The 15,171-nt window shown below is 46.9% G+C and overlaps 1 protein-coding gene across 2 annotated transcripts; it reads left to right on the top strand.

The window, feature by feature from the left end:
* Positions 1–4,935: 4,935 nt before the first annotated feature.
* On the top strand, positions 4,936–11,291 carry LOC119393171 (juvenile hormone acid O-methyltransferase). 2 transcript variants are annotated; one of them, XM_037660004.1, is made up of 4 exons: positions 4,936–5,156; positions 5,760–6,348; positions 7,366–7,516; positions 9,840–11,291. In XM_037660004.1, exons 2-4 carry the CDS (start codon positions 5,776–5,778, stop codon positions 10,004–10,006), a joined length of 891 nt encoding a protein of 296 aa, XP_037515932.1. In that variant the 5' UTR covers positions 4,936–5,156; positions 5,760–5,775; the 3' UTR covers positions 10,007–11,291. The 2 variants fall into 2 exon arrangements, with proteins under 2 accessions (XP_037515932.1, XP_037515933.1); XM_037660005.1 differs by lacking the exon at positions 7,366–7,516 and having other exon boundaries at positions 9,840–9,893.
* The last annotated feature ends 3,880 nt before the right edge of the window (positions 11,292–15,171 follow it).

The raw sequence follows: 15,171 nt of genomic DNA, 5'->3' as shown, positions 1-15,171 counted from the left end.
GGCCGCACGTCCACCGTTACGCATCGCATCGACACTGGCGCCCAACCACCACTGCGGCAACGTCCATATCGCGTATCTCCCACAGAACGCCGCGTAATCAACGAGCAAGTCGACGACATGCTTCGACGCGATGTTATTCGACCATCTAACAGCCCCTGGGCGTCTCCTGTCGTACTTGTTGCGAAGAAGGACGGTTCTGTGCGGTTCTGTGTGGACTACCGACGACTCAATAAGATCACTCGCAAGGACGTTTATCCGCTGCCGCGAATCGACGACGCGATTGACAGCCTACAAGGAGCCGAATTCTTTTCGTCTATCGATTTGCGCTCAGGGTACTGGCAGGTACCTATGGCTGATGACGCTCGACCGAAGACCGCCTTTGTCACGCCCGACGGCTTGTACGAATTCAACGTCATGCCGTTTGGGCTGTGTAATGCGCCCGCCACCTTCGAGCGCATGATGGATACTGTTCTGCGCAACCTGAAATGGCACACGTGCTTGTGCTACCTCGACGACGTCGTCGTTTTCGCTCCAGACTTCTCCACGCATCTTCAACGCCTCCGGCATGTGTTGACGCGTTTGAGCGACGCTGGTCTGCAACTGAATTTAAAGAAGTGCCGATTTGCAGCACGGCAGCTGACAATACTCGGCTACGTCGTGTCCAAGGACGGAATTCTCCCCGATCCAGCCAAACTTCGGGCCGTGACCGAGTTCCCGAAACCTACGTCCGTCAAAGAACTGCGCAGTTTCGTAGGACTGTGTTCCTACTTTCGGCGCTTCATTCGAAACTTTGCGACTATCATATCACCGCTGACGAAGCTCCTCGGAAGTAACGGGCCCCTCCATTCGTGGTCGTCGGAGTCCGACGACGCTTTCGCAAAGCTCCGTCGTTTGTTGACGTCGCCTCCCATACTACGCCACTTCGACCCTACGGCCCCTACAGAGGTACACACAGACGCCAGCGGTGTTGGCCTTGGCGCTGTCCTTGCGCAGCGCAAACCAGGATTTCCTGAATATGTCGTGGCATATGCAAGTCGTACGCTTACTAAAGCCGAGACCAATTACACCGTCACCGAAAAGGAATGCCTGGCGATCATATGGGCCCTTACAAAGTTCCGACCCTATTTATATGGCCGCCCATTTGATGTCATCACCGACCATCATGCACTATGCTGGTTGTCGTCATTGAAGGATCCCTCAGGCCGCCTCGCCCGCTGGGCACTTCGCCTACAGGACTACGATATTCGCGTGCTGTACCGCAACGGACGCCAGCATGCTGACGCCGACGCCCTCTCGCGCTCCCCCTTGCCTGACAACGATGCCCCCTGCTCGGTACCTAACAATGTTGTTTCTTCCATCGACGTTCACACCATCGCTACCGAACAACGCAAGGATAAATGGATCGCCTCGTTGATAGACTTGCTCACTGATCCGTCGGCAACACCAATCACTCGCGCGTTGCGTCGTCAAGCCCACCATTTCACCATTCGTGACGACCTACTGCACCGACGCAATTACAACGCCGACGGCCGCCAGTGGCTACTTGTGATACCCCGCAGTCTGCGTTCTGAAATATGCGAGTCTTTCCACTCTGATCCACAATGCGCGCACTCTGGGGTATCAAAAACTTACCACCGCATTCGACAACGATACTTCTGGCGAGGGATGTACCGCTACGTGCAGAAGTTCGTTCGCTCCTGCCTCGATTGCCAACGCCGAAAACCTTCAACGCACGTGTCACCCGCCGGTCTACAACCATTACCTTGCCCGAACCGTCCGTTCGGGCGTGTGGGCATCGACTTGTACGGACCACTTCCTCTGACATCGGCTGGTAACCGCTGGGCCATCGTCGCTGTTGACCACCTTACGCGATACGCCGAAACCGCCGCTCTCCCAGCGGCTACAGCGCGCGATGTTGCCTCCTTCCTGCTACACCGATTCATGCTGCGTCACGGTCCACCCCAGGAGCTTCTCAGCGATCGAGGCCGTGTCTTCTTGTCGGAAGTCGTCGAAGCCATTCTAAAAGAGTGCCGTGCTGTTCACCGCAAAACTACTGCTTACCACCCGCAGACGAATGGGCTCACCGAACGCTTTAACCGCACGCTCGGCGACATGCTCTCAATGTACGTCGCCGCCGATCACACAAATTGGGATGCCATTCTGCCCTTCGTCACCTACGCCTATAATACCGCCCCTCAAAGCACAACTGGTTTTTCACCCTTCTTCCTATTGTACGGAAGGCACCCGTCGCACACCATCGACACGATACTCCCATACAAGCCGGATTCAACTGAGTGTGCGCCGATATCTGACACAGCCAGGCTTGCGGAAGAGTGTCGCGAGCTTGCCAAGACGTTTACAACGCAGGAACAAGCGCGGCAGAAGAGCATTCGCGGTGGAACCACCACTTCTGAGTCCACGTTCCTCCCCGGAGCGCTCGTATGGCTCTCGGTCCCTACCACTGCAACCGGCCTCTCCTCAAAACTACTGCCCAAATACGAAGGCCCCTACCGGGTCGTCGAGCGCACATCCCCGGTCAACTACGTCATCGAACCCATCGAACCATCTTCGGACATGCGCCGTCGAGGGCGCGACATCGTCAACGTGGAGCGTCTCAAGGCCTACTATGACCCACTCATAGTGACGAGCTGTTAGGTCGCCGGACGGCTCCCTTTTCGTACCCGGGGAAATTGTAGCGAAGCCTTTATTGAGTAATGGGTTGCGCTCTCTATAGCCTTCTAGTGGGTCGTCGCCTTTGGCTCTTCGCGCTCGCGCTCTTGAGTCCGTGTTTGTGCCTTGACTGTCGCCATTGCATATCGTCGCCGACTACCGTCCAATAAACGCCTCAACAATATATATATATATATATATATATATATATATATATATATATATATATATATATATATATATATATATATACGCAGGATCGGCGTATGTGAAACTTTCATGAGCAAGCGAGGTACAATGAAGCATTACGACGAGACACGTGCAACAGGTTTTAATGAAGAACTTTCAGTGATCACTGTAGACTTAGCAGAACATCCGAAAGTTTTCCATCGCAACCTTCGCTGGCGCACGCTCCTCGGCACCTGCTCCTTCGTCGAGCGTCGGCGTGCCTCGTATGTCGTCACCGACAGAGCGAAAGATGCAAGCGAACGACGAGCGCAGAAAGGAAGGCGAAAGGGTGAGGAGGAAAGGAGTCGCGCGAGCAGCGCAACTTTGAACTTTGAATTTAAGGGCGCGGTCGGGATCGCTGGCGCGCGCGCTATCTCCACAGCCATCACAGCGGGCGGCTCGTATACCCTTCTACGTGCTGCGCTCTCAACGGGTTGTCACTATGCGTAAAGCATCTCTCCCTGGAGCGGCCGCAGCGTTTTGTAGTTACGCGAGATCGGATACAAAACAGTTAGCTGCCAGCCGCACTTCGTATAAAACTACAATTTGTTGCTATCGCATTCATTGCTTCGCCCTTTGTGTCTTTTAGTCCCCTCTCTCTCTCCCTTGCGGTGAAACGTTGACTTTTTTTTTCGGAGTAATTTCGAATTTCGTGCAGTCATTGACGAAGCCACCACAGTATCTTACTGATTTTGTCAAAGAGAAGTCAAACTACAATAATAGAAAGCAGACGCGAAAGCGGCTGCGGGCTGAGCGGGAGAGGGCTGGCGGAGCAATCCAACCGTGCACGTCACACGGATGCCTCTGCATGGTGGCGCCATGGTATGCCCTTCCTTTCTCTCTCCCTCTGTATATATATATATATATATATATATATATATATATATATATATATATATATATATATATATATATATATATATATATATATATATATATAACTTGCGCGCCGCGCGCACATGTTTGGGGAGTGAAGCAGTCGACGAAGAAGAGGACGATGACATCGCGCGCCGGCCGAGTTATTGCGCTGCACGCGCTAGCAAAGTAGCGGCTATTCATGATTGCTTTAGTGTTTGCGAACGCGTAACGGCATAACGAAAGGCATAACCGCTCCGCTGTAAAATATCTTCCCAGCATGCAGTGCACTTGCATTTAGTAAAAGATTTACCAAGCGCCATAGCAACTTCGCTGTCAACCGCCTTCGAAGAATAGAATGGTCGACAATTTTTTTAAAATTTATCCCCGCAGTAGTACAGCCCGTTCCAGCGCATAACCCTACATAATTTGACCCTGCATGATCACAATGAACTTACTGATAAAAAGAAGCGTCTCTGATTGATTTAGTGTGGACTGCAGTACTCGTGCAAGCTGAATCATCGTGCATCATTTTGAAGGAATAGAAACATGTTGAGATTTGTGAAGTAATAAATTGCTTTTCCAAACTGAGACAGCGAACTGATAGAATTATAAAGGCGAACATGCTAACACAACGGCGCCCGGCGACTACTTCAGTAAGTGACCTCGCTTGTGCGTTTTTTCAGGAACCGCAGTTCTCTGGGAAACAGCAGCAATACACCAGAATCACTTACATAAATATCCCTTTGCATCAATCCCTCCATGCTTGTAGACTTCAACAACTGCTGTCAAAGTATTCCGAGTTCTTATCTCAGTACATTGCACGCACGCTGAAAGAACAGAGTAAAAAAAAAAAGAAACGCCGAATGAAGTTCAAACTTTTCTTTTGGAAGGATTCCATGCTTTTAACGAAAACAATGAACGGCATAGCATTAAATTAGCGTGTATAATGTCCCTAATAATTTGGGCCATAATGGTAGGGGAAACGACAAAATGGGCGCAGTGCTCAAAATTCACACACACAAAAAAAAATCGGGGTCGTAAAAAGCGTCATGAGAGAAGCGATGTCGCCTGCGGCGTCATAGTGTCTTATCACTGAAATATTGATGTGTTGACGAGTTCTTTGGACGAGGTACAACTGCCAAAGAAAGTGCTGTAAAGATAGAATGACCTGATATCTTTACACAACACGGCTTGCCAGCAGACCACTGTGCGAACGCGTACGTGATAGGATAGCCTACAGTCACGTGAAACGAGCAAAAAGCTTAATTTTATGGAGCAGGCACGATAATTCATGCAAACAATCCGGCTGATCATGACCATAATTTCCTTGAATATACGACGACCTAGAAGAGCAGCGCTGACGTCCTGCATTGTACGTAGCGTTTTTCTTCGTTGCATGGGTGAGTACCTGGCCCACTGACTTTTCTATCTCCTTTTTGTTATGTTTTTTCTAAAAGTCCTGGAGTGAAGTTTAGTAGGCGTTTAAGAGTTTTCTTCAGCTAATGCGCAGAGCCCGAATGACCGCTCAGTGTTCGGTCCGGACATGCTTTCTCTGCTTGGGTGGGTAGACGGGGGAGGGGGCAGGGTCGAGAGGTATGGTTGTAAGCGGAGCACAGGAGTGAAATGTACTGGAAATACTGAACCATTCATTATCCATTCATCTCGCCAACCAACCATTTATACCGACCCGTGCCAACTTTCTTGATTGGTAGTATGGGTATATGTTCCCCCATTCAACGGAAAAACCAGTCTCAAAACATTTCTGCGCTGCCGGGCCAAATAAAAACTACGTCATGAGTGAAAACTTCATTCAGTGAACATTTAAAACGCTTGCGCCAGGTGGAAGTGGTCCCCACTTCAAGGGAATCTATCTGCACTAAGTCAATATAATATTTATTGCTTTGATGCGGTGCAGTCAATTTTTTTTTGCAGCTTTAAGAGGCGCTCTTCGCGAACTTATTTCACTGCGTTCTCTCATTTTTCGGCTCCATTATACGGCGCAGGCGGTACTGAGACGCCATGGCTACACACAGGAAACCCGTTGCTGCTGCAACACTGCCGTTCACCCAAAGCAACGTACCGAAGGTATATGACGAAGTCAGAGGGCCCGATCGACAAGCGACGGCGGAGCTTCTTCAGGCTTGGCAGGCGTCGTTTTTCACGTGCTCGAACAGAAGCGACGCGAGCGACCACCAGTACCTGGATGTCGGTTGCGGACCGGGTAACTTGACGCGGAACCACCTGCTGCCCTCGTGCCCTCCAACGCTGAAGAGACTCTTGGCTTGCGACAACTCGCCTGCCATGGTGGATTATGCGAGAACGGTGCACGGCCACCCGAAGATTGATCACCGACTGCTGGACATCGCCGTGGACGAGGACGTGCAGCGGTTCATCGCCGAGGAGGGCCGATTTCAGAGAGTCTACTCCTTCCTCGTATTTCACTGGATACAAGACAGGGCAGTTGCGCTGAAAAACATCGAGCGCCTGATGACTCCAGGTGGCGAGTGCCTTATAATATACAATCCGCAGCCGGGACCAGCGATGCTGAACCGGGCGTTCCTGGAGAGTGAATCATGGGCAAAATACCGCGATGTAAGTAAATTGTGGTAAACGCTGGTGTCGAACATTGCGAGCTAAAGGGCCGTCGTGAATTATATCCACACCAGCACATTTTTATCGAGACATGTACATCTATTACTTTTGGAATGTTTCGAAATGGGACAGTCTTCGGCTACTTAAATAATTTTTTTTCGTGTAAGAACGCATGTGTACGCGCCATTTCGAAGGGGAGAGCTGTTGCAGTTTTTGTGACTTCATGTGGAAGACAGGGACCGATAAGTATCGGCCAATCACGTAGCGGCAGATATGTCGAAACCGATTTCACAAGATCTTCGAGCGTGTATGCAACAGGCAGGATAGCGGATACAGGACGCGTCGACGCTGTCCTGCCTGCACAGGCTCGGTGATATTGCCTCGACAGCTCTCGCAGTAGATTGGACTAGAGTTGCGTTACAGCGACGTACAACCGGATGACGATCGCCGGGAGGCAGGCCTCCTGGCACTAACGGCGCTGTTACTCCTACAACGGCGGCATATAAAAATGATGTAATGAGGTTGGGCCATAGAGTGCAGGCAATAAGACCCGCGAGAAAGGTGTCCGACCTGAACCAAAAAGCAGATTTTTTTGCAGCTCGTTTTCGTTTCTCCGAAGTGAAAAGCTAAATCCCGCTTGACCGAATGCCACATTCAGTACCCTTTCAATGCCCTGTTCGGGAGTACATTTCAAAAATCGAAAGCAATTCTTTGCTCGCGCAGTAAATGCTTGTTCATTTATTTATTTATTTATTTATTTATTTATTTATTTATTTATTTATTTATTTATTTATTTATTTATTTATTTATTTATTTATTTATTTATTTATTTATTCAAGATACCTCGCAGTGTCATACGGGGCATTGCGTAAGTGGAGCATAAAAAGGTTACACGGTGTATAGGTAGCTTCAATTTACACAGACAATTAGAAAGCACTTTTAATAATCATACAACATTCTGGACAAACACGCTTTAGCCACAACCTGTGAGAGCGCTCTTTTGTGAATCATTGACAGGTGATGTCCATGCCAATATTTCATGAATGTGGCGACGCTGTATCTTTGAGAAAGAGCCTATTCGACCTTGTCAAGCAAACGGGGCTCGTTCCACTGAGCTGCGAATTGGTTCGAATCAATGTCAAAAGTGCCAACGTCGACGACGCTGCGCGTAAGTACACGACAGGCTGTTCTTTTTTTTGTCTAACTTATCTTGTAGGCACGCTTCAGTAATGATATAGACATTGAAAGTGAGCGTGACCTGAGGGACATACATGACAACGCCTGCGTTGTTATTAAACATCCTGCTAGTCAATGGCCGAAAGAAAAAAAGTTAAAGCGTCGTATTATCACGATACAGTTTGCATTTAAACCCATAGAAGTGAATGTTTTTTTCCAAACTGTCGCTGTATGTTCATGGGAAATACTTCTGAATTATTATGAGACACAGCCAGCGATGGTGTATATTCATTACCAGGCCTTGACCCTTCCGCCACCTTGCAGGATTCCGCAGAACTCGTAATATTTTTCACCCTTTGGCCCGAACCCAGTTTGCAACGACCTGCGACAAGAAAGTTCGCCTGCCACATGCATGAGCTGTTTCGTTGTAGTGGGCGTCGTGTAACACGAATTTTAGTGAAGCATTGTTCTAATATGCGTTATTACAAAGCAAAAGCGAAATTTTCAGCTCACTGCTAAACACAATGCTATTGTGTTTGTGGCGGACAATGCTATTTGTAAAAGGAATAATTTCCGATTTTCAGTTCCTGTCGCTTGTTCACAGGTACAAGCTAAACAAAATAGTTCCAGTATACTGTTTTTATTGGAAATGACAGTGAAACATTAAATCAGCTCAGACACTTAAATCTTGGTTTCAGAACGATATTGTCGTTCATTTCGCCGTCATAGGGAAATTTTTAGAAGAATAAATGAAAGCCCAAGTCTCATGGATGAATTTCGCGACGAAATTTCAGCACGCAAACGTTATTGTGACGTCACAAATTTCAAAGCCTTTTTGCGTATTTTGTCCACATTGGTTCAATGAAATTTACTGAAACTTGTTATGTCAAGACCCTGTGCCCCTTAGATTATAACGTAGATCATATTTAGCGACAAACCATTACGTAGGCCTTTGCCGACGTCGTCAAAATCTATGACACCACGGCGAGCTGGAGAGGAAAGTTCAAGGCGGCGTCGCCACATTTTTAAGGGTTTTCGCGCTCACCAAGCGTACTGTCGCGGTAAAAGCGGTGCTTTCGGTGTGGTGAATTTGTAATTTACTAACACAAGAAAAAAAAATCGCTTTTCTCTTTAGTGTACTTAATTTAAAGAGCATCAAGGTTTTCCTACTCTCGAAATAGTTGTGCTTTATAATGTTGCTGACACGCGTCTGCAATGGCTTTGAAGGGAGATACCAAATAACTATCACGGGACGTACAACTTGAAAAAAAAATTGGTTTTCACCTGCAGCTCAAGTTTTAGTCGGTATTGTCAACGCTGTCCTTAAAGGGGCCATGACGCGGTAAACCAACAATGCGCGGTTTTCAGCGAAAAACAAAAGTAGGGGGTCTATTGTGCCTGTAAATATATGAAAAATAGTCTGTAAAACAATATTTCAGTGGAATATAAGCCCTAGAAGTCGCCGGATATAAACCCCGCCCACCGCCGGCGACCGCCATTTTGCCATTGCGTGTTATGTCATGTGCTGCTTGGAGCGGAGCCGTCGTCTTCTACCAAAGTTTCAGCCGCTGCAAATCGTTCAATTTCAGTGTTCAGCTGAACAAAGTTGAGATAGGTCGATTGCACGCTCAGCTGAACGCGGAACAATATCCTTCGCTGGAATATAGACACTCGCACAGCAAGCACCATATTACGTCACGGCTTGCAAGTGCGCCAGTGTTGCCCGACTCTCAGGCCATTCGCATGTTTATAAAAACATTTCGTTATAAATTAGGCTCTCGACCAAATTCGGTAAAATTCGCCAGCTTGCTTGTGAACGCGCGAGGTTTTACCCACATGACACAAATTATGATCTAAAGTTGGGTGTCATAGAACGGGATTTTATGAATGCTACCAGGCGTTCCGAGTTTGATATATACAGTATATGCGCAGTTGGCAGTATATTTTGGATCAACGTCGTTCGAAGCGTTCGACTTGCTGAATGCAGTTCGACTTGCTTACTCATACTTTCGCTGCCAACAGTGATCCAGGAGATATATAGGCAAATTTCAAGTATGCGCCTAAATTCATCTCTTCATACATATCTGGAGTGCTGCTTTCATGGTTATTGCTTCTCTATTGTGCTGTATTTCGGGCAATGAAAAAAAATGGAGGAGGCCTCGAATGGTGATGCAGCTGATTCACCTTTACCGAAACCTCCTGAAATCACATACGCCACAATTATTTGGCTTTTTGCGTAAAAAGAAATAATGAGAAAGTTTAAAGAAAATTGCAGGGAAAGATTTTTTTTTAATATCCAGAACTTGATTTTTCAGGCTTGTTTACGGTTGGCGCTCCTTTCTATCATCTGCTGACGGAAGAAGAGAAGCCCGATTTATTGAAATTTGTCAGAAATTTCATGCTGCAAGGCCGCTGTTCCAACTTCTCAACCACCGGAACAACAGAACAGCTCAGATTTGTATTTCACGGATACAAACCATAGACATCAAGGATGTCTCTGGCAACACCTCCAGGATGGGCAGGGTGATGTAAACACAGAAACCTCAGGGTAGCATATACGTCATATTTGCTGGTTACGATCTAGGAACACGTTCTGCGTTGATCAGCACAAAAGTCGGTTAGCCGCCACGGTGGTTAGTGGTTATGGCGCTTGACTGCTCACCTGAAGGTGACGGGATTGAATCCCGACCGCGGCGGCCGCATTTCGATGGAGGCGAATTGCTGGAGGTACTTAGATTTAAGTGCACGTTCACCACATGGTCTAAATTTCCGGAGCCCTCCACTGCGGCGTACCTCACAACGTTATCGCGGTTATGGGACATAAAACCAACAAATATTATTACAAAAGTTGGTTCGTGATGTGCGCACCGACTTTGAGACGATGGAGCATGGAAAGGAAGAGATGCCGATGAAAAGAAAAAGAAATGCGTCTCAATAATTTTTAAATTGTCATTATCACATAATGATTTTTTTGATTTGCGAGGTTATGAAACATGGTCTAGGCTAAAACTGGTATTCATTAAAAATAACCCTTCATCCTAATTGACACTGCAACCTGTATTAGCACTTAAAAATTTCAGACTACATGATCCGCCCGACCCTTGGCCGATCCCCCTGAGGGGGTAGGTCATCCCAGGGACATCATCATCATCATTATCATCTTATGCGCATAAAGCAGCGCGCAGTCTAAAGAATGTCGGTATATAGCAGTAGCGGCTTGAAAGTTTTTTTTTTTTTTTTTCTACGCCAAACAGACTCGCGAAAGCGTGTGCCAGGCTGGATCGCAAAGTATCGGCAAAGAAGAATCGATTTGGGTTCATGATTAGTCATGCTTCTATGTTTGTAAAGTGTAGAACTGCCGTTGTGTACTGTTTGCAGTGTTAGAGATGTTGTTTGTCTTTGTTATGTACGTCGGCCAAACTGGCCGGTGCTTTAGCACGCGACTTTTGTAACACAAGAGGTCACTAACGAACACGTCAATTCACGCATTAAAGAGCATTGCTCGAAATGTGGTTGCATGCCACTTTTCACTGAAACAGATATACTTTCAAATCATAGGAAACAGCTGACCAGAAAATTATCGAAGCTTTCCATATCAACAAACAAAAAGCGAATCGTATCAGCTAAGCATCAGTTGCGCTCGGTGATTGTGAAGTTTCTTTTTTTGAAGTTACGCCGTATCTGGTCACTGTTATGCTTGGTACGCTGGCGTGTATGCATACTAACCATGTTCTTTTTTTTTTCTTCAAAATAAACTAGTTGCGAGTACAGCGGTCGTCTTGTCGAATCGTTTTCTTTCGTTTGTGTCTTGTCTCCGTGCGCTGCTTCAAAACCAACTCGCCCAACTTTTCAACTTCTTCGCAAGACGGAGTTTATATTGTGCTTTGAAAATACAAGAGCGTGAGAGAAAACGCTGGTTAACACTGCCCAATATTCAGTTTCATAATCATCATCATCATCAGCCTGTCTACGCCCACTGCAGGGCAAAGGCCTCTCCCATGTTCCGCCAATCAACCCGGTCCTGTGCTTTCTGCTGCCACGTTATACCTACAAACTTCTTGATCTCATCTACCCACCTAATTTTCTGTCTCCCCCTCACGCTTTTGCCATCTCTTGGAATCCAGTCAGTTACCCTTAATGACCACCGGTTATCTTGCCGACGTGCTACGTGCCCTGCCCATATCCATTTCTTCTTCTTGATTTCAACTGTGATATCCTAGACCCCCGTTTGTTCCCTGACCCACTCTGCTCTCTTCCTGTCTCTTAAGGTTACACCTGTCATTTTCCTTTCCATCGCTCGCTGCGTCGTCCTCAATTTAAGTTGAACCCTCTTTGTAAGTCTCCAGGTTTCTGCTCCGTAGGTAAATACCGGTAAGATGCAACTGTTATACAACTTCCTCTTGAGAGATAGTGGTAGACTACCAATCATGATTTGATAATGCTTGCCGAATGAGCCCCATCCCATCCTTATTCTTCTAGTTAGAGTGAAATAACGAAGAATATTCAGTTTAGCGAGTCGCAGATCTGGCACTGCCTTGTTTTCGCTGTCGCTATGAATTGGTTGGCAAAAAAATTGAGGCTCACTCAGACTCACCCGAGAAATATATTTTGGTGTAAGGGCTCACTCGGACTGAGACTCACCAAAATTTTCATCAACCAGACTCACTCTGACTATTCCTAACTAAATTTTTTCTCAACCGGACTCACTCAGACTCAGACTCACAGCTTGACCTGAGCCTGAGTGAGTCGACTCATGAGTCTGTTAGCGTAAAATTAGCGTTTTCGATCATGTTGTCAACGCTGTTTAACGCCACTATCACATAATCGGTGCTCTGCGATACGCCTATTGATTGTGTCTTCAAATATGATTTATCAGTGGTTTCAATCCGGTAAGGACATGTTTTTTTAGATACTTTTATCAACTTCCCGTGAAAGAGTTTGCAAGGGGAAGCCATGCCCTCCCCCCCCCCTCCCCGTCCCCTGACACACGCCGATATTGAAGTGGTGAATGAACGCTAGTGCTTCGAGGTATGTGTGAATAGAACTTGAATACAAACGTACGCCGATATAAGGCTGATACCAGAGTTCTCCAATATATTTTAAAATATTGAAGGATTCTGGCTGATAGTAATGCTGACGATGAGTAGATAGGACCATAGGTCAGCAATAAAAGGTGGAGCTCACTCAGACTCATCAAAGAAAGATATTTTGCACAGTGTTGGCGGTAACGCGTTACAAGTAACGGCGTTACCGGTGACGCGTTACTTTTTAAATGCGAATGCATTTCTTAGTCGGGCTATGTAAGGCCTCCGGCGTTGTCCGCGCGCCGGCAGGTGTTATCTCTCCGCTCTCACTCCCTCTCCCATAGCAACAGCTGCGGGCGCGCGCGCTTATCCTCGCTCCTAGCAACCGGAGCATGTGGTGCGAGAGAGTGTAGGAGAGGGTAGGTGCAGCGTTTCGCCGCTTCTTCTCTCGCCGTTCGCTCTCTCTCCTCCCTGCGCCCCACTCTCCCGTCCGCTCGCGCCTCACTCTCGACCGTTCGCTGGCTGGGCGCCTCTCAAGAACACCTGGAAATGTGTGCTCGAGACGCGTCTGTGAAACGCCAACGGCGACCTCAAGGCTGAGATTATGGCCGTCAGGTACAATGACAACACAAACAGATGCTGATGAATGTGTAAATAAATGGTTACGGTTAAGTAAGGGAAAATAGACAACCACCCGTTTGTAGCACGAAGCCACAAGGAAATCCATACGGATTTCTCAGAAATAAAGCCTCTTAGTTGCCGAAAAATTCGTCCTGGTCCGAGGATCGAACCCGGGACCAACGCCTTTCCGGGGCGGTCGCTCTACGAATTGAGCTAACCAGGTGGTTGTCTATTTTCCCTTTCTTAACCCTTCCGCCACCTTGCGGGATTCCGCAGAACAGATTTGCAAAATGGTTACGGTACAAATCCTCGTCTCGTCATTAATTTACGCTATTAAAATTACTACGCCATGTACTCGGCACAAGAAATGCATTCGTATTTCCTCACGATTTCCTTCGGGGAGGTGGGGGCATTTTTTTTTCAGCAACTAAGTAACGTACTCGTTACTATATCGGAACTGTAACGAATAACGTACTTTCGTTACCAATTTTCGGTAACGTGAGGTGTCACGTTACGCGTTACTTTTCATTCCAGTTATACTCGCAGCCTTACACAAGATTCATTCGTGTTGTAGGAGCGCCTTTCTCAGAGCTCGCCCCGACGTTATTTTGCCACTGCGGTGGACTGCTGTCGGCCCGCCAACCGTTGACAGAGCGATAATGCATGGGGTCATTTTTTGCGCAGGGGAAATGGCAATGGGGAGCAAATTGCCGAAATTTCTTCAATGGATTTGCTATAGTTTCAGCTACCTTGCTATCGAGGTTCAAGTTGTCGTTGATTGTCGATGAAGCAAAGCGTAATGCGGTCCTTGTGACCGTCAAAAGCGAGCTGGCGAGATCTGCTCGACTTGCGGACATCAAGACTCGGTATGAGCTCCAGCACAACGGAGGATGACTTCTTCGCAAATGCCTTCTGAACATAATCGCCAAATGAAGATGAGCGACTGTCTTGGTACCTTTGGTGCCGCATGGCATTGTCATGAGCGGGCTCAAGGAAAACTTTCCGCGCCTTCACCAGCTCTTCCTGAAAGTGAATACAGGAGTACCATGTGTAGTGCGTCCGTCGAGCTCCTATTTAGCGTAGGTGCGGGCGTAGTCGCTAAGAAGCGAGTGAAGTTGTCCGATGACAGCTTTGAGATGCAGCTGTTGCCTATATTGAGCGGTTTGTAGTTACATTAGGAAACTGTTCCTGTACTTCTAGCCCTATTTATAAACTTCGTATTGAAAACTAGTTTTGCTTCTTGCTATTTGCAACTGCGCCTACGATTCTGCTTATTGAACTCCTGAGCAAGCGAGGGTGACCTTGAACACTTCCACATACGGGGCCTCAATATTTGCGGCAATTATACAGGTCAAATGGGAAAAAAATGTTTATGCGTGCAAATACTTTTCCCCACGTTTATGCCATTTAAGCATTATTTTATTGCTACAAATTTTGCGCATTGATTTTGGTAGTAGAAGCACGCCGTCATAATTACTGCAAGTTTGTTCAGTGATGTTTTCGTTTCGGAGAGCGTTCATGATGAAATCGATTACTTGTGTTTGTTGACCCATTCCGAAAAATAGCTTCCCCATGTGACACAGAGTTAAAAGCCCTCACATGTAACTATACAGTCAACCTTAGAAGATACGGCACATTTGTGCAAATTATTCTCGTTTAGTCAGTATTTGCGGTAAAATTTTAGTTTGGGTGAAAACTTTAATGTGACATATAAATATGGGTTTTATAAAGTAGCTATTGTAGGTTGTTGAGGCGAAGACGCATTGATTAAGATTTATGAGTAACGGCGGAAGTAACGTCAGTTACTTTTTTTTCGGTAACGTTAACGGTAACGCGTTAACTTTTTATTGGTAACGCAGGGCGGTAACGCGTTCCTTTTTCTTTAGCGTAACGAGTAACGTATTTAGTTACTTTTTTCGGTAACGCATACAACACTGATTTTGCACTTAGGGCTCACTCGGACTCAGACTCACCAATATTTTCCTCAATCGGACTCAGACTC

This window comes from Rhipicephalus sanguineus, chromosome 5 (genome assembly GCF_013339695.2).
Source record: "Rhipicephalus sanguineus isolate Rsan-2018 chromosome 5, BIME_Rsan_1.4, whole genome shotgun sequence".
NCBI classification, from domain to species: domain Eukaryota; kingdom Metazoa; phylum Arthropoda; class Arachnida; order Ixodida; family Ixodidae; genus Rhipicephalus; species Rhipicephalus sanguineus.
This window is presented reverse-complemented; position numbering and strand designations above follow the sequence as displayed.